The sequence below is a fragment of the Rhinopithecus bieti genome, unplaced genomic scaffold, assembly GCF_001698545.2.
Source record: "Rhinopithecus bieti isolate Rb0 unplaced genomic scaffold, ASM169854v2 scaffold_495, whole genome shotgun sequence".
Lineage (NCBI taxonomy): Eukaryota > Metazoa > Chordata > Mammalia > Primates > Cercopithecidae > Rhinopithecus > Rhinopithecus bieti.
The window spans coordinates 446,758-474,449 of NW_016803120.1; the positions used below are offsets into that span (position 1 = coordinate 446,758).

At 39.0% G+C, this 27,692-nt stretch overlaps 1 protein-coding gene across 1 annotated transcript in view; it reads left to right on the top strand.

Annotated features, from left to right (window-relative positions):
* UBR1 (ubiquitin protein ligase E3 component n-recognin 1) overlaps positions 1–27,692 on the top strand; it is a 182,526-nt gene that overhangs the window by 27,593 nt on the left and 127,241 nt on the right. Inside the window, 4 exon segments of the mRNA XM_017858436.1 lie at positions 12,567–12,823; positions 16,082–16,160; positions 22,335–22,445; positions 26,787–26,917. Of these exon segments, the coding sequence (XP_017713925.1) occupies positions 12,567–12,823; positions 16,082–16,160; positions 22,335–22,445; positions 26,787–26,917 (578 nt within the window).

Genomic DNA, 27,692 nt, shown 5'->3' on the forward strand with positions numbered 1-27,692 from the left:
GGATCTCAGCTCACTGCAAGCTCCGCCTCCCGGGTTCACGCCATTCTCCTGCCTCAGCCTCCCGAGTAGCTGGGACTACAGGCGCCCGCCACCTCGCCCGGCTAGTTTTTTGTATTTTTAGTAGAGACGGGGTTTCACCGTGTTCGCCAGGATGGTCTCGATCTCCTGATCTCGTGATCCGCCCGTCTCGGCCTCCCAAAGTGCTGGGATTACAGGCTTGAGACACCGCGCCCGGCCGGAAATTTTGATTTTTTTAATGCCAGATTCTATAGAATTAGATGTGAAATTGAATTCTAAAACCCTAAGTCAAAATGAGTGATTCATCCCCACTAACTGTAAGAGTCTAGGGAAGGAACAGTAACTTAGTGTAGACGTGCTAGTGCTGGAAACTGACTTCTTACAATACCAAACACTATCCTGCAAATGAAAAGGTTTTTGTCCTCAGTACTGCACAAAGGTTGTGTCTGGATAGATACCTTTATAAGTCAGTGATACAGATGAACCAGTGAAATACAGGCATACCTTATTTTATTGAGCTTCGTTATTATGCTTTGTAGATAATCAGTTCTTTATAAATTAAAGTCTGTGGCAACCCTGTCTCAAGCACGCCTTACAGTGCCATTTTTTCAACATTGTGTGCTCACTTCGTGTCATTGTGTCACATTTTGGTAATTCTCACAATATTTCAAGCTTTTTCATTATTATATCTGTTATGATGGTCTGTGATCAGTGACCTTTGATGTTACTATTGTAATTGTTTTGGGGTGCCATGAACCACATCCATAAAAGACAGCAAACATAATAAAAAATGTGTTTGTTCTGACTGCTCCACTGACCAGCTACTTGCCCATCTCTCTCCGTCTCCTTGGGCATCCCTGTACCCCAAGATGGGACAATATTAAAATTAAGCCAGTTAATAATCCTACAATGGCCTCTAAGTATTGTAGTGAAAAGGAAAGTTCAGTATTTCTCACTTTAAATCAAAAGCTAGAAATGATGAAGCTTAGTGAGGAAAGCTGTTGAAAGCTGACATAGGCCAAGAGTTATGTCTCTTGTGCCAAGCAGTTAGCCAAGTTGTGAATGCAAAGGAAAAGTTCTTGAAGGAAATTAAAAGTGCTACTCCAGTGAACAGACAAATGATAAGAAAGCGAAACAGCCTTACTGATGATGTGGAAAAAGTTTTAGTGCTCTGGATAGAAGATTGAACCAGCCTCAATATTCCTTTAAGGCAAAGCCTAATCGAAGAGCAAGGCCCTCACTCTCTTCAGTTCTCCGAAGGCTGAGAGAAGTGAGGAAGCTGCAGAAGAAAAGTTGGAAGCTGGCAGAGGTTGGTTCATGAGGTTTAAGGAAGGAAGCCATCTCCACAACATAAAAGTGCAGTGCGAAGCCATAAGTGCTGATTGATGGAGAAGCTGCAGCAAGTTATCCAGAAGATCTAGCTAAGATAATTGATGAAGGTGGCTGCACTAAACAGATTTTCCATGTAAATGAAACAACCTTCTGTTGGAAGACGATGCCGTGTAGAGCTTTCGTAGCTAGAGAGAAGTCAGTGCCTGGCTTCAAAGGACAGGCTGACTCTCTTGATAGGGGCTAATGCAGCTGATAACTTTAAGTTGAAGCCAATTTCCATTTACCATTCAGAAGATCCAAGAATCCTTAAGAATTATGCTACTCTAAGTATGTTGAATAAATGGAACTAGAAAGCCTGGATGACAGCACATCTGTTATAGCATGGTTTACTGACTATTTTAAGTCCACTGTAGAGAACTACTGCTGATAATATTTCAAAATATTACTGCTCATTGACAATACATTTGGTCACCCACAAGCTCTGATGGAGATATACAAGGAGATAAATGTTATTTTCGTGTCTGCTAATACAACATCCATTCTGTAGCCTGTGGATCAAGGAGTAATTGCAACTTTCAACTCTTACTATTTAAGAAACACATTTCATGAAACTATAACTTTCATAAATTATGATTCTTCTGATGGATATGGGCAAAGTCTATTGAAAACCTTTTGGAAAGGATTCAGCATTCTAGATGCCATTATGAACATTCATGATTTGTGGAAGGAGGTCAAAATATCAACATGAACAGGAGTTTGGAAGAAGTTGATTTCAACCCTCATGGATGACTTTGAGGGGTTCAAGACTTCAGTAGAGGAAGTAATTGCAGATGTAGTAGAAATAACAAGAGAACTAGAATTAGAATTGGAGATTGAAGTTATGACTGAATTGCAGCAAACCCATGATAAAAACGTAATGGATGAGGAGTTGCTACTTCTGGATGAGCAGAGAGAGTGGTTTCTTGAGATAGAATCTACTTTTGGTGAAGATGCTGTGGACATTGTTTAAATGAGAATAAAGGATTTAGAATATTCCATAAACGTAGTTGATAAGGCAGCAGCAGAGTTGGCAAGGATTGACTCCAGTTTTGAAAGAAGTTCTACTGTTGGTAACATGCTGTTACATGCTACGGAGAAATATTTCATGGAAAGGTCAATCAATGTGGCAAACTTCATGGTTATCTTATTTTAAGAAATTGCCTGCCTGGGCATGGTGGCTCACGCCTGTAATCCCAGCACTTTGGGAGGCCGAGGCGGGCGGGTTGCCTAAGGTCAGGAGTTTGAGACCAGCCTGACCAACATGGTAAAACCCCATCTCTACCAAAAATAGAAAAATGAGCCAGGTGCCTGTAATCCCAGCTACTCAGGAGACTGAGGCAAGAGAATTGCTTCAACCTGGGAGGTGGAGATTGCAGTGAGCCTGTAAACCCAGATCGCACCACTGCACTCCAACCTGGGGGATAGAGTGAGACTCTGTCTCAAAAAGAAAAAAGAGAAAAGAAAAAAAAAGAAATTGCCACAGCCATCCCCATGTTTAGCAACCACCAACCTGATCAGTCAGCCATTAACATTGAGGGAAGACCCCCCTATCAGCAAAAAGATGACAACTTTCTAAAGGCTCAGATGATCATTAGCATTTTTTAGCAGTATTTTAACATTAAGTTATGTACATTTTTAAAGACTTCGTACTATTGCACTTTTAGTATAGTGTAGTGTAAACGTAACTTTCATATGCATTGGGAAACCAAAAAAATTTGTGCGACTCACTTTGTGTTCACTCTATTGTGGTAGTCTTAAACTGAACCCAAATGTCTGAGGTGTGCCTGTGTCTTGCCCATCCTTTCTTTGTGTGCTGATTTTGAGGGTTACCTCGAATTTCCCTTGCTGCCACTTTATCCATTTCTGTAAAGGTATTAAGCATATGCTGTGCTCTGTGAAATAATTTTCCTTAAGCTTTTAACCCCTTGCCTCAGATGACCTAACACAAAATATTAAGACCTCTAATCCCAGGTGATTTACTATGACTGCCTATACGTTCTTTCAAAGTGTTTTCAGTTAACATGCCTCCTCTTGAATAAACAATAGTTGATGAGCTTGGGTTTTTTTAAAGCATTTGGTACAGCCCCCTTTTTTTTTTTTTAATGTTGTCACACTCTAATACTAATCTGAGTGCTTATGGAAATATGCTATGGTAAATAGATGTTACTGATAAAACTCCAGTAGAGTTAATGCACTTTCCCTAAGTGCCCACTTGCTGCCCGGGAGTGACACAGACCCTGTCCAGAATGCAGTCTACTGTTACTCATTTGAATATAATTTTCTTTCTAATAGTTTACTTAATGCCAGCCTTCAGAACAAAGTCTGTTTGACTTGTTTAGAGGAGTGGAGCTATAACTACTTAATGTCTTTATGGAGTACCTTTTAAAATGCCTTTGAAGTGTTGGTATTTGTGGGTAAGCTAGAAATGACTTTAGCCACTGGAGGGAAAGTCTGTTAATTTATCAATTTTTTAAATACACACTTGTTCTGCCTTGTAATTTAAGAGAGGATTTTAGTTGGTTTGCAAATATATATTCCATACAGCAGAAAGAGAATATGAAATAGATAGCTCAGAGTTTATGAAAGCAGGATTTTACTTATCTAAATACGTCAAGGAAAGCCTAGAAAATTGGGGCATGACCTATGACAGAGACGAAAAAGAGAATACAACAAATAGGACAAGGAGAACTTGTCCCTTAGGAGGGACAAAATGTTTTCAAAAACCAAATTCTGACAGCATGCTTATACGTTATCTCAACAGCAAAGAAAAGAGAGTGAACTTGCTTGTCATGTGGCTCTATATTTGACTCTGGCTTATTTTATCAATGCCATACAGACATAGAAGACATGTTTACAGACAGCACAAGGCTGGTAGGGATAACATGTAAAGGATAAATCCCATATAGGCTGAATATTGTGTCAAAAGTAAATTGTGATGAAAGTAAAGCCTTATACCTAGGTTCATTTGGTATAGGACTGAGTCTCTTACATGTGATTGACCTAAGGGTTTTAGTTGTCTGCATGTGATGTCATGTGATGTGGCAGCCAAAGAATGGTCTGCTTGTGGGAACTAGGAAAAAGAGGATTTAAAATATATATAAAAAAGAAAATAAAAAAGAAAAGAAATAGAAAAAAATTTTAAAAGAAAAAAGGAATGTGAGAATGTGATGTTTTTGTTGTTTGTTTGTTTGCTTTTTTTTTTTGAGATGGAGTTTCACTCTGTCATCCAGGCTGGAGTGTGGTGGCGCGATCTCCGCTCACTGCAACCTCCGCCTCCCGGGTCCAAGCGATTCTCCTGCCTCAGCCTCCCGAGCTGGGACTACAGGCGTGCACCACCACACCCGGCTAATTTTTTTGTATTTTTAGTAGAGATGGGATTTCATCATGTTGGCCAGACTGGTCTCGAACTCCTGACCTCAAGTGATCCACCCACCTCAGCCTCCCAAAGTGTTGGGATTACAGGCTGAGCCACCACACCTTTTCAGAATGTGATCTTTTGAAGCAGTTTAGTGCTGGGGATAAGGAAGGTAATAAATAGTCCTATTCCTCTTTATGGAAGCATGTTGTGCAGTTTCATAAGGGTAATCAACTTGGAGAGTGGTCAGGATACCATGTGTTTAGGGCCGGCCAAATTTCTTTAGTCTCTTTGTTTCAGTTTAGCCATGAAATGAAGAGACTAGAAATGAGAGACATAATAGTTATCTTCATTTATTTTAAAAGACTGATGAAAAAGCAAAGTGAATTATATTGGTTTATTTCAGTAACAGGATAAAAGTTAGAGGAAGGTAGATATTAGCTTAGTTATGAGCGTGCCTTTTTTTTTTTTTTTTTTTTTTTTGAGACAGAGCCTCACTCAGTTCCCCAGGCCAAAGTGAAGTGACGTGATCCTTGCTGCAGCCTCAGCCTCCTCGGCTCGGGTGATCCTCCCACTCAGGTACTCAGCCTTAGTACCTGGGACTACAGGCTTATGCTACCATGATGAGATAATTTTTGTGTTTTTTTGTAGAGATGGGGTTTTACCGTGTTGCCTATGCTGGTCTTGAACTTCTGGGCTCAAGTGATCTGCCCGCCTTGGCCTCCCAAAGGGCTAGGGTTATAGGCATGAGCCATTGTGCCTGGTTGCTGTAAACCTTTGAGTCTGTAGAATAATATTAGAAAAAAAATTATATAATCAAAGATTGGTGCCTAGAGATGCTCTATTTATTACTAATCCATAGTGGCTATGAAAAATGGTAGTGCCTTCAGATTTTGTTACCACTTTAAAAAGAAGAATTAGAAAACAATTACAGGGCTCTGAAGGCTCTGTAGATGTCTAGCAGTTGTTTAAGGAAGGTCAAATTGTGGTTTAAACAAAACTAATCTACTTAAGTAAGCTCCTTTTTCAGAATGATGTTCCCAAACAGGCATCTAAGCCCTTGGGTCAGAGTTGAAAACATAGCTCTAGTCTCCTTGGGGATGAGGGAAATGTTTGGAATGTTTGGGAATTTAAATGTTGAGAACTTGTTAAGAACTTGTTTTTTACAGAATAGTCAATTAGGAAAGCTTTCCCATAACTCCAAACAGTTATTTTTTTTTCCTGGACCTGGTAGTTAAAAATTCTTAATTTTATTCCTGTTGAAAATGGGGAAAATTTTAAAACCAACCAACCAGAGGCAAAAAATCAAACCTATTTTAGTTGAAAAAAATTTTCCATAGTTTGGCAATAGTGGAAAACATTTTTGTGAAGAGTATAACTGAACTTTTATTTCCTATAAGAATTCTAGGCTGGGTGTGGTGGCTTATGCCTGTAATGCCAGCACTTTGGGAGGCCAAGGCAGGCGGATCAGAAGGTCAAGAGATTGAGATCCTCCTGGCCCATATGGTGAAACCCCATTTCTACTAAAAATACAAAAATTAGCTGGTTGGGGTGGCATGCGCCAGTAGTCCCAGCTACTCGGGAGGCTGAGGCAGGATAATCGCTTGAACCCAGGAGGCAGAGGTTACAGTGAGCTGAGAGCGAGATTCTGTCTTCAAAAAGAATACATATATATATACACAAAGTTAGAGAAGGCTTAATGTTATCATAATTTGCTTTGTTTTCTCTGGCAAGAAATGTGTAGCATTTAGCAATTAACTGAGAACTTTTATTGTGTACTTGTGCTAGGCCTATAGGATACAGGGATTTGAAGGGCAAAGTTCCTCTCCTCAGGGAGCTTACATTCTGGTTGAAGAGGCTAATTTTGTATTTTTAGTAGAGGCGGGGTTTCACCTAGCCAAGTTACCTAGGCTGCTCTCAAACTCCTGAGCTCAAGTGATCCACCCACCTCGGCCTCCTGTAGTGCTAGAATTACAGCCACCATGCCCAGCCATGATGTTTTAAAATACCACTTCTTCATGGTAAAGCGTGTGATGATATAGATAATATAAGAATATTTAGGAGCCTTCAGGAATGTTCGGTAGTTGTTAGCTAAGAGGCTTCATTTGTAATTGTAATTAGAAAGAAGGCCATAGTTAAAGCAAAAAGTAAGAAGGCAAAACTTGATTGTTTTGTTTTGTTTTACCATTACTGGTTGAGTATCCCTTGTGTTTTGGATTTTGGATTTTTTAAGATTTTGGAATATTTGTATTATACTGGTTGAACATTCGAAATCTGAAAATCTAAAATCCACAATGTTACAATGAGCATTACCCTTGAGTGTCTTGCTTTCTGATTTTTGGGTGTGGGATGCCCAACCTATAATGTGAAATTGAACAAGCCAGTAAAGGTGGATTTTGAAACTATGTATTTGGTTGGGCACAGTGGCTCACGCCTGTAATCCCAGCACTTTGGGAGGTCGAGGCAGATGGATCACCTGAGGTCGGGAGTTCAAGACTAGCCTGACCAACATGGAAAACCCCATCTCTACTAAAATACAAAATTAGCCAGGAGTGGTGGCACATGCCTGTAATCCCAGCTACTCAGGAGGCTGAGGCTGCGGTGAGCTGAGATCCGGCCATTGCACTCCATCCTGGGCAACAAGAGCGAAACTCCACCTCAAAATAAATAAATAAATAAATAAATAAATAAAATAAAATAAAATAAAAACTACATTTATGTTTGGTTTAGTAGAATGGGCATTGAACTTTAGGACTTAGGATACCTAGTTCTGTTCCTGACATTGATACCAACTGGTTATTTGACGATTTTAGACAAGTCAGTTTACTTCCCTGTGATTCAGCTTTCTCATCTATAAAATGTGAGGGGCTTGTACTCGTTTTTACTCTCAAATTTCTTCTGTTATTAACAAGAGAATTGAAAAGCGCTAGTTCTGTGCCTCCTGTAATTAAGCAGAACAGTAAGGTTTTTTGTTTGGTTTGTAGCGCTGAATATGCAAGTTTTTTTTTTTTTGTTTTGTTTTGTTTTTTTCTGTTTAGTGCTGTTGATGAAAAGATCCTTAGGTATAACAGAACGTTAGATATTATCTCTATGTTAGTTGTAGTTGTTGCCAGGTATGTAAAGAAAAGTTGTTTGTGTATGAGTACCCCAGAAGTTGGAGTAGGAATACTGGAAGGTTTATTTATTTATTTATTTTTATTTTTATTTTGTTTGTTTGTTTTTTGAGACGGAGTCTCGCTCTGTCGCCCAGGCTGGAGTGCAGTGGCAGGATCTCAGCTCACTGCAAGCTCCGCCTCCCGGGTTATGCCATTCTCCTCCCTCAGTCTCCGGAGTAGCTGGGACTACAGGCGCCCGCCACCTCGCCAGGCTAGTTTCTTTGTATTTTTTAGTAGAGACGGGGGTTTCACCGTGTTAGCCAGGATGGTCTGGATCTCCTGACCTTGTGATCCGCCCGTCTGGGCCTCCCAAAGTGCTGGGATTACAAGCTTGAGCCACCGCGCCCGGCCTTTTATTTATTTATTTATTTTGAGACGGAGTCTCGCTCTGTCGCCCAGGCTGGAGTGCAGTGGCCGGATCTCGGCTCACTGCAAACTCCGCCTCCCGGGTTTACGCCATTCTCCTGCCTCAGCCTCCCGAGTAGCTGGGACTACAGGCGCCCGCCACCTCGCCCGGCTAGTTTTTTGTGTTTTTTAGTAGAGACGAGGTTTCAACCGTGTTAGCCAGGATGGTCTCTATCTCCTGACCTTGTGATCTGCCCGCCTCGGCCTCCCAAAGTGCTGGGATGGTATATTTATTTTTAAAAGGTTTTAGTAAAAAAATTTTAATTTTAAAATTATAAAATTACTTCCCAAATATGGACTCACTGTAAGGATGTTACTCATTAGATAAGCAGACTAGTGAATTCCATGAAACTATGCTAAAATCACACCACCCATTTCTGTTAACATTTTGTTAAATATTCCTCATGATTTTTCTCTATGTAAATGTAAGTATAATATTTAACCAAATTGAGATTGTATATATACTGCTTTGTAACCTACTTTACTGAACTGTTTGTTATTAATGCCTTTCCATATTAGTAAATAAACCTCTTCAGCATAATTTCTTTTTTGTTTTGATTAATCTTAGACTATAAAAAAAGTTGCATAAATTGTAGCACAGTTCTGTTACCTCCCTCTTCCTGTTTCCTGTAATGTTAACATTTTACATAACCATAGTATAATTATCAAGGACAGGAGATTAATATTAATACTAACTACAGATCTGATTTGCATTTAATCAGTTTTCCCATGAACGGGCTTTTTCTGTTCTAGGATCACACCCAGGATCCCACCCAGTTACATTTAGTTATCTCTCTCTTGTCTCCTCCAGTCTGTAACAATGTCTTGATCTTTCCGTGTTTTCATGACTCACTTTTAGAGTACTTTGCACTTATGGTATGGAATGTCCCTCAGTTTGGATTTGTATGATGTTTTCTCATGATTGGAATGAGTTTATACATTTTGAGCAAGAATAACACAAAAGTCAGCCAGGTGCTATAGCATGAGCCTGTAGTCCCAGCCAGATCCATCTCTTCGGGAGGTGGGAAGGATTGCTTGAGCCCAAGAGTTCAAGACCAACCTAGGTGAGACCCCTTCTCTATTAAAAAGAAAAAAAGCATAACACAATAATGTTGTGGTGTCTTTCTCTCTGTTACTGTCTTTCCCATTGGAGATACTTTGAGACTATTTGGCATCATTTTTAAATGGGCATATTATCTCATGTAGTTTTTTTTTTTTTGAGATGGAGTCTCACTCTGTCACTCAGGCTGGAGTGTGGTGGCGGGATCTTGGCTCACTGCAACTTCTGCCTCTCGGGTTCGAGCAATTCTTGTGCCTCAGACTCCTGAGTAGCTGGGATTACAGGTGCATGCCACCATGCCTGGCCAATTGTTGTACTTTTGGTGGAGACGGGGTTTCAGCATGTTGGGCAGGCTAGTCTCGAACTCCTGATCTCAAGTGATCCGCCTGCCTCAGCCTCCCAAAGTGCTGGGATTACAGGCATGAGCCACCATGCACACCAGGCCTCATGTAGATTTTTTAGAAGTTTTTTTTTTGTTAGTTGCAAAAGTATTGACACTTGTCTAACAAAGTCAAACAATGAAACATTGTTGAAAGTAAAAATGTGACAACCCCTAATTCTTTTCCCCAGTTCCTTCTCTCCGTGTAGCCATTATTAATAGATTGTTGTTTCTCCTTCCAGACCCTTGGTCTATGTTTAGGGAAGCATAGGCAGAGATGTGCCTCCACATATATTAAATTAGAAAACTCAGCTACTTGGGAGGCTGATGCAGGAAAATAGCTTCAACCCGCGAGGTAGAGGTTGCAGTGAGCTGAAATCGCACCATTGCACTCCAGCCTGGATGACAAGAGTGAAACTCTGTCTCAAAAAAAAAAGAAAGAAAGAAAGAAAGAAAGAAAGAAAGAAAACCCAAATGTGTTGAAATTTTAAAAGTATATATAATGTTTTCCCTTTTACAAAAATGAAATTATATTTAAAGCTTTTTTTTCTTTTCTTTTTTCTTTTTTTTTTTTTGAGATGGAGTCTCACTCTGTTGCCCAGGCTGGAGAGCAGTGGCACGATCTCCTCTCTCCGCTCACTGCAAGCTCTGCCTCCCGGGTTCAAGCGATTCTCCTGCCTCAGCCTCCCGAGTAGCTGGAACTACAGGCTCCCGCCACCATGCCTGGCTAATTTTTGTGTATTTTTAGTAGAAACAGGGTTTCACCGTGTTAGCCAGGATGGTCTTGATCTCCTGACCTTGTGATCTGCCCACCTCGGCCTCCCTAAGTGCTGGGATTACAGGCTTGAGCCACTGCACCCGGCCTAAAGCTTCTTTTTCCACTTAACAGTATTTATGACATTCTGACTGCATTGAGTGGTATGACTGTACCACAGTGGATATACCTTTATCGATAGACATTTAGGTGGACTTCATCTTTTCAGTTACAAGTGATGTTACAGTGCACATCTGGTGGATGTAAATATATATTTTCACACTTGGACAAGTATGGCTAAATGATAGATTATTACCCTCTTCGTGGACATTCAGGTTTTTAATTTTTTGCTGTTATGAATAACTGTACATGAAATGTATAGGATGGAAATAACTGTACACGAAATGTATAGGATGGAAATAACTGTACATGAAATGTATAGGATGGAAAACGTTTTTAAATGATTTCAAATAGATAATGTGTATATACAGTAGGAAATTAAAACAGTAAGAAAGGTAACACAGTGAACATTAAGTCTTTCCCGGGGCTCTTTCTGCTGTTAACAGTTTATTTTGAATCCTTTCAGAGATTTTTATATTCAAATATAAACACATACAGATACATCTTCTTCACCTCTTCCTTTTTCTTTTCCTCTCTTCTCCCAGTATAAATGATAGCACATTACACTCACTGTTCTGTACCTTTTGCTTTTTCTTTAACAATATAACTTGAAGAATGTTCCATATCAGGACATAGATCTGTGCCCTCTCCTTTTTTAATAATGTCCTGTGATTTATTCAGCTCTTGCTTTGGGACATTTTGGTTGTTTCCAGTCTTTTATGATTAAAGATAGTTATGCTGCAAAAAAAATACTTTATACATGTTTATCTGAGGAATAAATTCCTAGAATAAGCATTTCTGGGTCAAAATATGTGTAAATCTAAAATTTTAGTAACTATCTATAAGTTGCCCTTTAGAGAATGGGCTAATTTCTATAGTAATACCTATTGTAAACATATTTTCCGTGAAGTTTTAATTGTGAGTGGAATATTGAGGTTGAATTTATTTGTGAATGGAATATTGAGGTTCATTGGTGCAAACTAAAAAAGCCTTATATGTAATCAAATATCTGTAACTTTCCTTAATGACGTGTTATGGAACCTTATCTAAAATCTTAATTCTAATTATATTAGCTTGTAAAACTCCTTAGATTCTGTTTTTGTTGTTGTTTTTAAATGATGTGCCTTGAGTCATATGTGTTTTGTTTTTGTTTTTGTCTTTTGTTTGTTTTTTAAGAGACAGGGTCTCCCTATGTGTTGACGAGGCTGAAGTGCAGTGGCTATTCACAGGCACACACTACAGCCTTGAATTCCTGGGCTCAAGCAGTCCTCCCACTTCAGCCTCCTGAAATGGGACTATAGGTGCGAAAGTACTGTTGGCCTAGTTAGCATTTGATGTTGCCAGTTTTTATTTTAGCCAGTATACTAGGTTGTGCAGGGGTATCTCATTGTCATTTTAATTTGTGCTTCCCTAATGACTAATAATGGTAAGCATGTTTTCACATGCAAATAAGCCATCTGTAACAGTTTCTTTTGAAGAGCAGAAGGTTTTACTTTTGATGCAGTCCAATTTATCCAGTTTTTTTCCTTTTATGGTTAGTGCTTTTTGTGTTTACAAAACTTTGGCCTATGTTCATTTTGATCTCTCGTTAAATACTCTGGTTTCCTAAAACAAAGTGTTTGATGAATGCATTGTCTGTATAGCCTGTGATTGATAATAGAACCACCTTCACATAGCAGGAATTGGCCATTCCAGAAGGGAAGGATAATTCTTACCTACTACAGCTACTCTTCTCTCTTTTTTTTTTTTTTCAGATACAGGTGGTATGTGAGCAGTTGCTTATTTCCAAGCTTAATTGTTTTTCATCACCCACTTTCCTTCTGTATTGGTGAAGGATGAACTATATTGTAAATTACTTTGAAATTATAGAATTATGTCATTGCTTGTGCCCCTAGATGATTAAGAAGGAACTTGTAAGTCAGTCTAATTTTCATCTTCTTTTCTTTCAGTGGTGGGATCAGCAGGTTGATTTTTATACTGCTTTCTTGCATCATTTGGCACAATTGGTGCCAGAAATTTACTTTGCTGAAATGGACCCAGACTTGGAAAAGCAGGAGCAAAGTGTACAAATGTCAATATTCACTCCACTGGAATGGTACTTATTTGGAGAAGATCCAGATATTTGCTTAGAGAAATTGAAGCACAGTGGAGCATTTCAGCTTTGTGGGAAAGTTTTCAAAAGTGGAGAGACAACCTATTCTTGTAGGTAAGAATAAGAAATTTACAGGATTGATTATAATTATTAAAATCCTTTTTTTTTTTGAAACAGAGTCTTGCTCTGTTGCCCAGGCTGGAATGCAGTGGTGCCATCCCGGGTCACTGCAACCTCTGCCTCCCAGGTTCAAGCAATTCTCCTGCCTCAGCCTCCCAAGTAGCTGGGATTATGGGCGCCCACCATCACGCCTGGCTAGGATTACAGGTGCCCGCCACCATGCCTGGCTACTTTTTGTATTTTTAGTAGAGGCGAGGTTTCACCATGTTGGCCAGGCTGGTCTCAAACTCCTGGCGTCAAGTGATCCACATGCCTTAGCCTCACAAAGTGCTGGGATTACAGGCATGAGCCACTGCGCCTGGCTAATTATTACAATCTTGGTATTTTGTATCTATTTCATGATGTACTTTTCTTGGTTTATTACTATTTATAATACATTTAATCTTATTTAACTTTCTTTTATTATACCGTTATAGTGTGGTTTTTGCTAGTACAGCTTGTTTCTGAATATATATGACTTCCAGTTAAATAGTTCTCACTGTTTCTTTCTGTTCTCCAACAGAATGTCGGTGATAGATTTTTGCCTTGTTCATAATGTATCCAGCACATTCTTACCTGAAACTCTTTGGGCCGTTTCAGAATTCTGAATACTTCCTCAGCAGAGTCAGGGCGGGACACTGTAATCAAACACAATCTTTCTTTAAGAAATCTGTGAATATTCACAACAAGTAGTATAAATCATGCCTGTAGTCTCATGTCATTTAAAGTCATGTTTTACCACCATGTGAGATTTGTTGCCAAACCTACAAAAATCCCAAAACCTTTCAGTTTTGGAGCTATTTGGATTTCAGAGTCTGGCATAAGGGATTTTGAACCTGTAGAAACAGTAGTAATTTAGTTGACTAGAAGAGGCCAGTGGTAGGGAAACTGAAAGCAACTTTAGGCTTTTTATTCTTTGTGAGAGCAGTGCCTTAAACTTTGTGGCAGCACAGAGAATGTTTTTACTCCCTACCTCTGCCTGAAAATTGAAATTTAGTTTTCCTCCTTTGTTAGAGCTAGTTTAGGTTAGGAGTGTAAAGTTTTAGACTTTATAAATACAGAGAATTGTTTTTACTTCCATATAATTCTAGGCCTGACTGGTTTATGTACAGTTAACGGTTGTTTAGAACATACTATCTTTCTTTATCCTGTTCTTTTCTCAGGAAAAAAAATAGCCTGGGGCAAGTGCTGTGGCTCATGTCTGTAATCCCAGCACTTTGGGAGGCTGAGGCAGGTGGATCACACAGTCAGGAGTTCAAGCAAGACCAGCCTGGCCAAGATAATGAAACCCCGTCTCTACTAAAAATACAAAAATTAGCCAGGCATGGTGGTGGGCGCCTATGATCACAGCTACTTGGGAGGCTGAGGCAGAGAGTTGCTTGAACCCGGGAGACGGAGATTACGGTGAGCCAAGATTGTGCCACTGCACTCCAGCCTGGGCAACAGAGCAAGACTCCATCTCAAAAACAAACAAACAAAAATAGTCTTTGCATTTTGTGTACCATGTTGCTATATAGTATAGTAAGGTTCATTTATCTTATTATATGTTTTTAGCTAAAGCCCAGTCAGTTTCAACTAAAGCATACTAGACATTTGTAGACCTCATTTCTCCAAAAGTTTCATGGAGATATTTTTAATTGTTAAAACTGGGGATGAGGGTACTGGCATCTAGTGTGTAGATTCCAAGATTCCTGCTAAACATCCTGATGCACAAGATAGTCGGGTTCATCCCCAACAAATAATTATCTGGCCCAAAATGTCAGTAGTATTAAGGTTGAAAATCCTACTCTAAATAGGCCTATAAATCATATATGTTATACAGAATATTATTAGACAACTTGTATTTCCTGTTAGCCTTTTAAGTTGTTGTTGTTGTTGTTTTTCAGACAGAGTTTCGCTCTTGTTGCCCAGGCTAGGGTGTAATGGAGCTGTCTCAGCTCACCTGCAACCTCCGCCTCCCAGGTTCAAGCAGTTTTCCTTCCTCAGCCTCCTGAGTAGCTGGGCTTACAGGCATGCACTACCACGCCTGGCTGATTTTTTGTGTTTTTAGTAGACACAGGGTTTGTCCATGTTGGTCAGGCTGGTCTTGAACTCAAAACCTCAGGTGATCCACCCACCTTGGCCTCCCAAAGTGCTGGGATTATAGGTGTGAGCCACCAAGCCTGGCCAGCCTTTTAAAATCTTTTTAAAATTTCCCAATTTTATCTCTTCAATTCTTCTAAATAAGATATTTAAAAAATTAATCCTGGCCAGGTGCAGTGGCTCACGCCTGTAATCCCAGTACTTTGGGAGGCCGAGGTGGGCAGATGACTTGAGGTCAGGAGTTTGAGACCAGCCTGGCGAACATGGTGAAACCCCGTCTCTACTAAAAATACAAATAATTAGCTGGGCGTGGTTGTGCATGCCTGTAATCCCAGCTACTCAGGAGGCTGAGGTTTGAGAATCGCTTGAACCTGGGAGGCTGAGGTTGCAGTGAGCTGTGATTGTGCCACTGCATTCCACTGCATTCCATCCTGGGTGATGGGGTGAGACTGTCTCAAAAGAAAAAAAAAAAATTAATCCTGCACTTTGCACTAATTTATATTGTTCTTAATGTCTCCTCCAAAATGTTAAATAAAACAATACATTTAAGAAATTTTTATTAAGGGAGAGATAAAGAGGGATTGACTTTCTTTGATTTGTTCAATAAATATTAAGTACCCACTGTATGCCAGGCACCATTGCAGGTGTTTGGGACACTTCAATGTACAATGAATAAAAATCCCAGCCCTTATGTTGCTTGCATTCTCATGAACTTTGTCTTTATCCAAGCCTCATTTGACAATGAACAATCAGCTTTTGTAAAATATATTTATTTATGTAATAGGATGAGATGATGGTAGTTAATGAAAAAAGTGGATTATTTTTTACAAAACTATTTTTGAATTGTAATCTAACAGTTCGAAACCAGGTCAAGGCCCAAAGTTATGAGAATGATTTCAGAAAGAAAACCAAACATCCAGACCTACACACTTAAATGTGGCTAAAATGAGACTAAAGTTATGCTAGCAATATTATCTTTGTTCAAAACATTTTCACAATTCAATTTTTGAGGCATTTTCATATTCAGTTTGTGTACCATACAGGAAACTTGTTCACATTATATTATAGTCATACCTTGAGCATCAGTGGGAGTCATCTAAATTTTGGAATCTAATTTCTGATCTTTTTCAGGGATTGTGCAATTGATCCAACATGTGTACTCTGTATGGACTGCTTCCAGAATAGTGTTCATAAAAATCATCGTTACAAGGTATGAAAATATAACCATAAAATCTCTGAATAAGTAGGAATCTGATGGCCATCTAGTCCAAATTCTTGAGTAGTATTCACATTCCTGCTGTAACAGCTCTGATATGTGAACATAGCCATTGCAAAGAAAAGATTGGAAGAGATAAGGGATGTGTGTTGCTTTACAGAAAAGAAAAAAAGTGTAACTTTAGGGAGACTCAAGATCAGATATTATTTGATGAAAGGACCAAGATAAACCTTTAGTGGCAGAATAGTCCAAAACAACTTTTGAGAACAAGAAAACCAACAAAATTTTGAGCTCTTTGCTCTACAGTGTGTAATATGACGCTTCTTTGTGATCTCTAGCCTTTTGGTAGTTTGCCACCAAAAAACAACTTACAGTAAACCTCTGTATATTCTTTCTCAAAAATACATACATACATACATACAAACAAACATACACTCACTGTTAAAGATTGTTTTAATAGAAATGTTTTTTTCATGTTGTTAAATGAGAAAATGAACCATAAAAGAGTGTATTTCTGTATCTATTTTAATCAGAAAAAAATGTACTTTTCAAATGAAGTTTGTGGAGTTATAAAAATAAAAAAATTTTGTTATACTTTTAAATGTAAAAGCAAAATATATGAAATTATGCATTGTGCTTTTTTTAGAACATATTGTGTATATAATATTAACCATATTTTATTTTTATAATTTACCTATTATTGCGGTATTTATTTGGGTTTCAGTTTTTTTTTAAATGATAAACTGTGTTACAATAAATACCTTTATGTGTAAATAATTTTTCTATATGTAGGATTATTTCCTTAGGGTAGGTTCTCAGAAGTGGAATTACTGGATTAAAAAATATAGATCTTTAAGGGAATAAAAAGGCAAGAGATAGATTGAGCAAAAAATCTTTGCCAAACATACATCTTTAAAAAAGGCCAGTGCTAAAAATATACAAAGAACTCTTAAAATTCAAGAGTAAGAAAACCATCCCTTTAAAAAATGGACAAAATATCTGAATAGACATTTCATCAAGAATATATACAAATGGTCAGTAAACACACTAAAAGATGCTCAACATCATTTGTCATTAGGGAATTGCAAATTAAAGCAATGAGATGTTACTATGCACCTGTTAGAATAGTGAAAATCCAAAGCACTGACAGCACCAAATGCTGGTGAGGATGTGGAACAACAGGAACTCTTTCTTTTTTTTGAGATGGAGTTTTGCTCTTATTGCCCAGGCTGGAGTGCAGTGGTGCTATCTCGGCTCACTGCAACCTCCGCCTCCTGGGTTCATGCAATTCTCCTTCCTCAGCCTCCCAGGTAGCTGGGATTACAGATGTGTACCACTATGCCCAGCTAATGATTGTATTTTTAGTAGAGATGAGGTTTCACTATGTTAGGCTGGTCTCAAACTCCTGACCTCAAGTGATCCACCCATCTTCGGCCTTCCAAATTGCTGGGATTACAGGTGTGAGCCACCGTGCCCGGCCAGTGAATGTTTTATAGCAGCTTTCTTCATATTTCCCAAAACTTGGAAGCAACCAAGATGTCCTTCAATAGGTGAATGGAGAAACTGTGGTACGTACATACAATGGAATATTGCTTAGTGCTGTAAAGAAAGGAGCTATCAAATCATGAAAACACATGGTGGGATCTTAAGTACATATTGATAAATGAAAGCAACAATTCTGTAAAGGCTACTTACTGTATGATTCCAACTGTATGACATTTTGGAAAAGACAAAACTATGGAGGCAATAAAAAAATCAGTGGTTGCTAGTGGCTGGGGGATGATGGTGGAAGGGAATGATCAACCACAGCCTGTGGGTCAGATCTGGCTCACTATTTTTGTATGGCCTCAAACAGCTGAGAATGTTTTTGTATTTTTAGATGGTTAGTTTTAAAAAATGTTTCATGATACATTAAAATTATATGAAATTAAAATTTCAGTGCCCGTAAATAAAGTTTTATTGCAGCAAAGCCATGCTTATTCACTTTTGTATTATCTGTGGCTGCTTCTGCAATACAGCAGTAGCATTGAGTAATTTGACAGAGGCTATGTGGCCTGCAAAACCTAAAATGCTTATTGTTTGGTCCTTTATACAGAAAGTTTGCTGATTCTTGCTCAAATAGACACCTCAAGAAGGGCACATGTGTAGTGTTCCCTTAGTCCTGACGCGTTCAAGATCAGACCTTTATAGCTTGGCTGGAAATAATATCCTTAGTTTGCATTTTCTTTACTTAAAAGTACTACTCAGCTGTTGTTTTGTTTCATATGTTGTTACTGAGTAGTCTAATGCCAGTCAGATTTCCTTGTCATTATGATATCTCATCTTTTGCCTGAATGTCCTCAGGACTTTATTTATTTATTTTTTTGTGATGGAGTCTCCCTCTGTTGCCCAGGCTAGAGTGCAGTGGAGTGATCTCGGCTCGCTGCAAGCTCCGCCTCCCGGGTTCACTCCATTCTCCTGCCTCAGCCTCCTGAGTAGCTGGGACTACAGGTACCCATTACCATGCCCGGCTAATTTTTTGTATTTTTAGTAGAGACAGGGTTTCACCGTGTTAGCCAGGATGGTCTTGATATCCTGACCTCGTGATCTGCCTGCCTTGGCCTCCCAAAGTGCTGGGGTTACAGGCATGAGCCACCTTGCCTGACCGCCCTCAGGACTTTCATCTTTAAAGTCAAATCGTTTTGCTAGGATGTATTTTGGAGTTGATCAGTCAGTCAAGAATTCATGGGCCCTTTTAGTGTACAGATTCAGGTGTTCTTCTATTTCCAGAAAGTTTTCTTAGTTTATAGTCTTATTTTTAATTTATTTTTAAATTTTAATTTAATTTGATGTTTTCTTTTTAACTGAGATGAGGTTTTACTGTGTTGCCCAGGTTGGTCTCAAACTTCTGGGCTAAAACAGTCCTCCTGCCTTGGCCTCCCAAGGTGTTAGGATTACAGGCATGAGCCGCTGTGCCTGGTCTATAGTTTTAAATGTTAGCGGTGTTCCGTTGTTTTGATTTTCTTCTTCATTGACTCCAGTTATGGTGGCTTTCTTATGCCTGTCCCCCATTTCAATGACTTTTTCTCTGATCCTACTTTTTACTTCATCTCATTTTCATTCTCTTGTATTCCTGCTTTGCTTCAATGTTATTCATTAACTTTTCATTTGAGCCTATATTTTGGACACTTAGTAATGTGTCCAAAATATAGATATGATTTTCTCATTTTGGTATGATTTTCTCATTTTCTTGTATTTTTTTTTCTGAGTTCAATTAAGTCTCATTTATTCCTACTTTTTTGTCTATTTCTGTTCTTAGTTTTTGTATTATTTACTACAGTTGCATGCCACCACACCTGGCTAATTTTTAATTTTTTTGTAGAAATGGGATCTTGCTGTATTGCTTAGGCTGATCTCAAATTCTTGGCCTCTAGTGATCCTCCCACTTCAGCCTCTGAAAGCATTGGGATTACAGGCATGAGCCACTGTGCCTGGCCAGTTTTTCTGTTTCCGATAAAAGGTGTTTTAATCTGATTCAAGTCATAATCACCAAATGCTTGTTTGACTCTATGTAATTGAGTTTGGAGCATTGTGTTATAGTTTTCTTTAGCTTTGTGATTGGCTTTTGGCTCTTATTTGAATTTTTTGTCCCTTCCTCTTTTAATTTTTACATGTTTATGTGAATGTGGGTTGCTTTTTCCTATTCTTTCTCATTTCATGCTCAAGGGTCACAAGTGCTCTCCTCTGTCAGTTCTTCCATTTTCTGTGTAATTTCTTTTTTTGTTGATGATATTGGTGGTGGCGATGTGAAGGAGTGGGTTTGGCATGTCTTGTGTCTCTCTCATTTCTTTTTTTTTTTTTTGAGGCGGAGTCTCGCTCTGTCGCCCAGGCTGGAGTGCAGTGGCCGGATCTCAGCTCACTGCAAGCTCCGCCTCCCGGGCCCACGCCATTCTCCTGCCTCAGCCTCCCGAGTAGCTGGGACCACAGGCGCCTGCCACCGCACCCGGCTAATTTTTTTGTATTTTTAGTAGAGACAGAGTTTCACCGTGTTAGCCAGGATGGTCTCGATCTCCTGACCTTGTGATTCGCCCACCTCAGCCTCCCAAAGTGCTGGGATTACAGGCGTGAGCCACGGTGCCTGGCTGTGTCTCTCTCATTTCTATAAAATTTTCTCTTATATCCCTTTTTCCTTCATTGTCATGTCTTTAGGGGTTTCCACTTTGTAAAAATGTATTTGATTTTCTTCCAAAAGTACTGCTTCTCTGAGGTTGCCACCTCTGGTCCTGCTCACTTTCCTTGTCAATCAAGTCCCAACTCGTGTTTAGGTTTCATCCCTTAGCATTGGGCTTTCTCTTTTGGGGGTGATTTTTTTTCTGTGTTTCAGTGTTTCTTCTAAGTCCTCTGCACCTCTGTACTTCTTCATGGAGTCTTTAAAGCTCCCCTCTCTTGCTGTCTGCACCCACAGGCTTGAAGGGATAGGCAATGGGAACTCTTTTGGAGTATGTCATATGAACTTTGTGGTATATATATATTTTTTGTCTCCTAGTAAATGCTAAAAGTATGGATAATGTGTGGTTTTAGTGTTCTCTTTATTCTTTCTATGTTTTGGAGGAAGTTTGGGGGAGGATTCAAAATCAAGTTATTGCCATCGTCCTCTACCTGAGGTAGTATACTTTAGATAATCTTTTTTCAGCAACACTGAAAGGATAAAGTTTATAAATACGTTTTAGTTGCTATGGGACATTAGTGTAAATTAATTAAAAAATAACTTTAATAGTACATTTCTTTTTTTTTTTTCTTTTCTTTTGTTCTTTGAGAGCCGGAGTCTGCTCTGGCCACCCCAGGCAATGGAAGTGGGCAGTGCGCCGGATCTCAGCTCAACTGGGCAAAGCTCCGACTCCCGGCGTTTACACCACTTCTCCCCTGCCTCAAGCCCTAGGGCCCCGCTGCTGCAGTAGCTGGGACTACGGCCCGCCCCAGCCTCGTCGCCCGGCACCTAGTTTTTTGTATTTTAAGTAGAAGACACGGCGCCTCACCGTAAATATAGCCAGGATGGTCCTTGATCTCCTGACCTCAGAGTGATGCCAGCCCCGTCTCGGCCTCCCAATGCCTGGGCTTGAGCCACCACGCCCGGCCCCTATACATTTCTTAAGTACTATGTAAGTATCATCATAATGAGTTTTTTTAAGTTTGTTTAATTAAAAAAAATCTTATCAGGCTGGGCATGGTGGCTCATGCCTGTAATCCCAGCACTTTGGGAGGCCGAGGCGGGTGGATCACCTGAGGTCGGGAGTTCAAGACCAGCCTGACCAACATAGAGAAACCCCATCTCTACTAAAAATACAAAATTAGCCAGGCATGGTGACGCATGCCTGTAGTCCCAGCCACTTGGGAGGCTGAGGCAGGAGAACCGCTTGAACCTGGGAGGCAGAGGTTGTGGTGAGCCAAGATCGCACCATTGCACTCCAGCCTGGACAACAAGAGTGAAACTCCATCTCAAAAAGAAAAATCTTATCACTCAAAAATTCTAGGTGTTGTATAGATTATTTTCGCACACTTCACAATCTAGTCTTCTCCATTAGTCAAAATTTAAACAGCTATTATTTAAAAATTAGAGTTATGTTTCAAAAGCTTATCAATTTTGGCAGTTCATTTTTGTTATGATGAAGTATTCAGGATTTGGAAGTTTTTGGTTTTTTGGTTTTTGTGTTTTTTTTTTTTTTTTTTTTTGAGACGGAGTCTCGCTCTGTCGCCCAGGCTGGAGTGCAGTGGCCGGATCTCAGCTCACTGCAAGCTCCACCTCCTGGGTTTACGCCATTCTCCTGCCTCAGCCTCCCGAGTAGCTGGGACTACAGGCGCCCGCCACCTCGCCCGGCTAGTTTTTTTATTTTTTAGTAGAGACGGGGTTTCACTGTGTTAGCCAGGATGGTCTCGATCTCCTGACCTCGTGATCCACCCGTCTTGGCCTACCAAAGTGCTGGGATTATAGGCTTGAGCCACCGCGCCCGGCCGTTGGTTTGTTTTTTAGGTAACTAATCAAAAATGGTTTTTGTTACATCCAGTTAGTATTACATTGAACTCAGTTAAGGTTGGAGTATTGGTGAGCATTTATTATTTGAGTCATCTTTATCATTCTTCATGCTTAGTAAAATATTTGAAATCAAGACAAACTCATTTTTCCTTTATCAGATGCATACTTCTACTGGAGGAGGGTTCTGTGACTGTGGAGACACAGAGGCTTGGAAAACTGGCCCTTTTTGTGTAAATCATGAACCTGGAAGAGCAGGTACTATAAAAGAGGTAAGAATGCTATTTTGTTAAAAATTGTTAACTATTTTAAGTTTGCTGAGGTTAGATAAGAATAAATGTTATGTGTATAGATTCCGGTTAGAACCCTGATATTTTTATTCTCATATTTAGCTGTAAGGAAATTTTCTTTTTCAGCTTCAGAGAAGTTAAGGATTTGATAATGTCTCTAAATTAGAGAGAATGAATTTACAATGAAAAGATGAATTCAGAAAATGTTTTGTTAAACAATCAACTTGATACATAAGAGTGCACAGGTCGGGTGCTGTGGCTCACACCTGTAATCCCAGCACTTTGGGAGGCTGAGGCGGGTGGATCACCTGAGGTCAGGAGTTCAAGACCAGCCTGGCCAACATGGTGAAATGCTGTTTCTGCTAAAAATGCAAAAATTAGCCAGGTGTGGTGGCACATGCCTGTAATCCCAGCTGCTCGGGGGTCTGAGGCACGAGAATCACTTGAACCTGGGAGGTGGAGGTTGCAGTGAGCCAAGATCATGCCACTGCACTCCATCCTGGGTGACAAAGTGAGACTCCATCTCAAAAATAAAAATAGTACACAGCATATAAGCCTAAATGAACAAAAGGAAGTAATTATTAATAGATAAGGGTAGCATATAGTGAATTAGTAGAGCTGATATATACAGTAATTGCTTTTCTTAAAGAACATGTTAATTAGATTAAATAGATACGTCCCAGTCAAGGAAATAAAAAAGTTTGAGCAAGCTCAGATATAGACAATTAGAAATGAGAATAGGGAAATAACCATGGAATCACACATACAGAAGGAATCCCAAGGATTATAAAATACTCTTTTAATGATTTTGTGCAATTACACTTGAAAATGGATTATCTTATCAGATATTATAGAGTACAATATTTTTATTCAAAAGCAGAGAGAAAACTTGGTCAGTTACATTGAAGAAGTTCAGAAAATTGTCACAAAAAAGTACTTGCCCCAGAATGCCATGTTGAAAAGTTTTACAGATGAATTATTTCACAACTTCAAGGAAATAATTCATAGTTTTTGTGCCCTTTGAACTGTTGTGGATATCCCTAAAACAGCAAACACCTGTAGGGCACGTATATTGATCTTTTAAGTACCATTCTGCTCTTAAACTCTGACACTTGTTGTCAGAAATACCTGGTTCCAGGTCTGGGTCAGGGAAAGTATAAGCTCATGCAAAAGAACGTAGGACCCAGCTTGAAAAGGTTCACATTGACCTTACTTGGATAATTGAAGCATCAAAAGAAAAAACAATAAATAACCAATATAATTGATTGAATCACATTGAGTATATAAAAATCCATGAGTTCCTAATGAAACCTAAATGAGAGCTAGATGAAGTAAAACTTGTCACAATGACAACTAGCTGTACTGTCAATTTCTTACTATTAAAATTGGTAAAGAGAGTGAAGTAAGCATTTATCCTGCCTTTTCAATAAGAATTGTATTTCATGGTAACCAAGTATCTCTAGTTCATTAGGAAAAGCTTTTCTTTCTGGAGAAATGCTAGCTAATAGAGAAGGAATGATAGAACTAGAAAAATCAACATTTTGTCAACCATAAGGAAATATTTGATTCAGAAAAGGATGCTAAAATTCTTTTTTTTTTTTTTTTGAGACGGAGTCTCGCTCTGTCGCCCAGGCTGGAGTGCAGTGGCCAGATCTTGGCTCACTGCAAGCTCTGCCTCCCAGGTTAATGCCATTCTCCTGCCTCAGCCTCCCCAGTAGCTGGGACTACAGGCACCCGCCACCTCGCCTGGCTAGTTTCTTTGTATTTTTTAGTAGAGACGGGGTTTCACCGGGTTAGCCAGGATGGTCTTGATCTCCTGACCTCGTGATCCGCCCGTCTCGGCCTCCCAAAATGCTGGGATTACAGGCTTGAGCCACCGCGCCCAGCTGGATGCTGAAATTCTTAAGACTTAGGTTGATGAGGAACAATATTTACTTACTTCTAAATTATTGATTATTCGCTAGTCATAAGGGGAAAAAACAGAAATTTTACAATTTTACAATGGAGTTGTCGTACTGTCATCACCTGAAATCAGTCGTTAGTATTAACATCATCATTAATAATGAAGTGATATGGCATAATAAGCTTTTTTTTTTTTTTTTTTTTGAGACGTAGTTGCCCAGACTGGAGTGTAGTGGCGTGATCTCAGTAACCTTCACCTCCTGAGTTCAAGCAATTCTCATGTCTCAGCTTCCTGAGTAGCTGGGATTACAGGCATGCGCCACCACATCCAGCTAATTTTATATTTTTAGTAGAGATGGGGTTTCATAATGTTGGCTAGGCTGATTCAAACTCCTGGATTCAAATGATTCACCTGCCTCGGCCTCCCAAAGTGCTGGGATTACAGGTGTGAGCCTCCATGCCCAGCCAGCATAATAAGCTTTTCATATGATATACAATGAAGTACATAGTTTTAACATTTGAAAACCAATGTAATACACCATATAAATAGAATAAAAACCACATTATCATCTCAGTAGATGTAGCAAAAACATTTGACAAAATCCAATAGCCTTCCATGATAAAATACTTCAACAAACTGAGAATAGAAGGGAACTTCCTCAGCCTTTTCATAGTTGTTCTGATAAAGGACATCTATGAAAAACTCACAGTTAATACCATAGTTAATGCTGAAACAGTGGATGTTTTTCCCTTGAAGTCAGAAACAAGACAAGCATGTCTGCTTTTGCTATATCTGTTCAATATTGTATTGGAGGTTCTACCAAGGAATTTAGGGAAGAAAAGTAGTTAAAAGGCATCCACATTGGAAAGGGAGAAGTAAAACTAGCTCCGTTTGCAGAGGACATGATTTTGTAGACACTAGGCTATTTTATCAATTACAACCATAAAATACACACGTCTTTGGCCATGAAATACACACAACTGGTGGCTCACGCCTGTAATCCCAGCACTTTGGGAGACCCAGGCAGGAGGCTTACTTGAGGCCAGGAGTTAGAGACCAACCTGGGCAACCGTGATTTTGTATATGAAAAATCCTAAAGAATCCATAAAGAGTTATACATTGATTGATTTTTAGATGTTAAAACTATGTACTTCATTTAAAATCGTATAAAAAGCTTATTATGGTGGCTGTGTGCAGTGGCTCACTCCTATAATCCCAGCACTTTGGGAGGCTGAAGTGGGTGCATCACTTGAGGCCAGAAGAGACTCCATCTCTACAAAAATTTAAAAATTAGCTAGGTGTAGTAGCATATGCCTGTAGTCTTCGTTACTCAGGAGGCTGAGGTGGGAGGGAAATACAAGTAATTTTTGTAGCATTATCTTGTTACAAAATCTTGCAATCTTGCTGATCTTTTTACATTATTTTTTACATCCTGGCCAATACTTACTGTTTTCTGCATTTTTTGTTATAGCCACCTACGTAGCCGTGAAGTGGTATCTCATTGTGATTTGGGTTTGCATTCCCTAATGGCTTATGATATGGAGCATTCAAGTGGATTTTATAACTGATTGACTTGAACAAGCTTTTTATTAATGTTCTGTAATGAAAAGAACATTGCTTTTTTGTGGGAGTCAAAAGACCCAGATCATGTTTCTGCTCTTTATAAGCTCTGTGATCTTAGATGAGTTCCTTATCTTTTTTTTTTTTTTATGGTTAAGCACATGACATTAAATTTATCATCTTAACCGTTTTTAAGAGTATAGTTCAGTAGTGTAGATATAGAGTTCAGTAGTGTTAAGTATATTCACTTTGTAGTGTAACAGATCTTAAGAACTTTTTCATCTTGTGACACTGAAACTCTATACCCACTAAACAACCTTCTACCTACCCCCAGCCCTTGGCAACCACCTTTCTACCTTCTGCTTCTATGATTATGACTACTTTAGATACTTCATATGAGCAGAATCATATGGTATTTGTCCCTCTGTGACTGGCTGGGTTCCATTTCTTTTCGATGTCATTAATACCTGTTCTGCCTTAGAGAGTAGCCAGGAGGATCTGGGGAAACAAGTTGTGAGAAAAGTCTTTGTAAGCTATAAGGGATAAACAATTGTTATGTAATATCATCATAATTAGCTACTCAGAAAGGCAGGTAGGAACATTTGTAAGAGAGTATTTCACTAATGGGGAGACTCCATGGTTCTGCCTCCTTTTTGTCATCAGTAACACCAACTCGGCCACAAAGGGTTAAGCTAACCTGATCTAAATATATAGCAACCCTGTTGAGCTCAACTTGAATTCATTCCTGGAAGATGTTGTAATGAATTCAGCAAAGTGATTATTTTAACTTAACATTTCCTTCCTTATCCATTTATTTGTATGCAATCTTGACTAGTATGTTTTTCTGTGCTTTTTTATAGAATTCACGCTGCCCGTTGAATGAAGAGGTAATTGCCCAAGCCAGGAAAATATTCCCTTCAGTGATAAAATACGTTGTAGAAATGACTATATGGGAAGAGGAAAAAGAACTGCCTCCTGAACTCCAGATAAGGTGGGGAAAACTGTCAAACGGAACGAGTTTTAGTGATGGTTATTTATACTGTAAAATGTTGTTTGATAATTGTTTTTGTTATTTACTGCCTAATTATCGTTAGGAAAAATTCTTAGTGACTTATCTCTTGGGAATATTTCAAAATGTCCGTTTGTATGATATACTTTGCTAGGCACCATCTAGAAGCTAAGCCAAAAGAATAGTCTATCAGGAGCTTTGAATTTCTAGGAAAAAAATATCAACATTTTTGGGGTCTTGTTCTAAATGGTTTATAAGGACCTAGCAGCCTCTCATCGCACTAAGTAAATAAATTGCCCAGTTTGATCCTGGCCTGGATTAATGTCCAATTTCCTCAGGAGGTTCGTGAACAAAGATAGGGACTTTGAAACAGTGTAGCCCAGGTTTTTAGCTCTTGTCCTGATCAAGAAAAGTTTGATGGGAACGAGGAAATGACCCTTTCCCCTGTGCTTTGGTATCTAGAATTATTGAAATTATAGGGATGTAACTTTTTTTTAAGCTAAAACTCAGCAGTTTCTGGTAGCCTTAAGTCTTTTAGTGACAGTAATATTTGCTCTTAACTTACAAATGCCATAAAAGAATTCTGGACCTGATATGAAGATAACTTTCAGCTGTGTGAGAATTTTTCTACCTGTGTAATATTAGGATTTTCACAAAATTGCAGCACAAATCCAAATAGTCATTCTTTGACTTTACTATTTTTGTTTGTTTTGTTTTAAAGGGAGAAAGAAGTAAGAATTCTTTTTTTTTTTTTTTT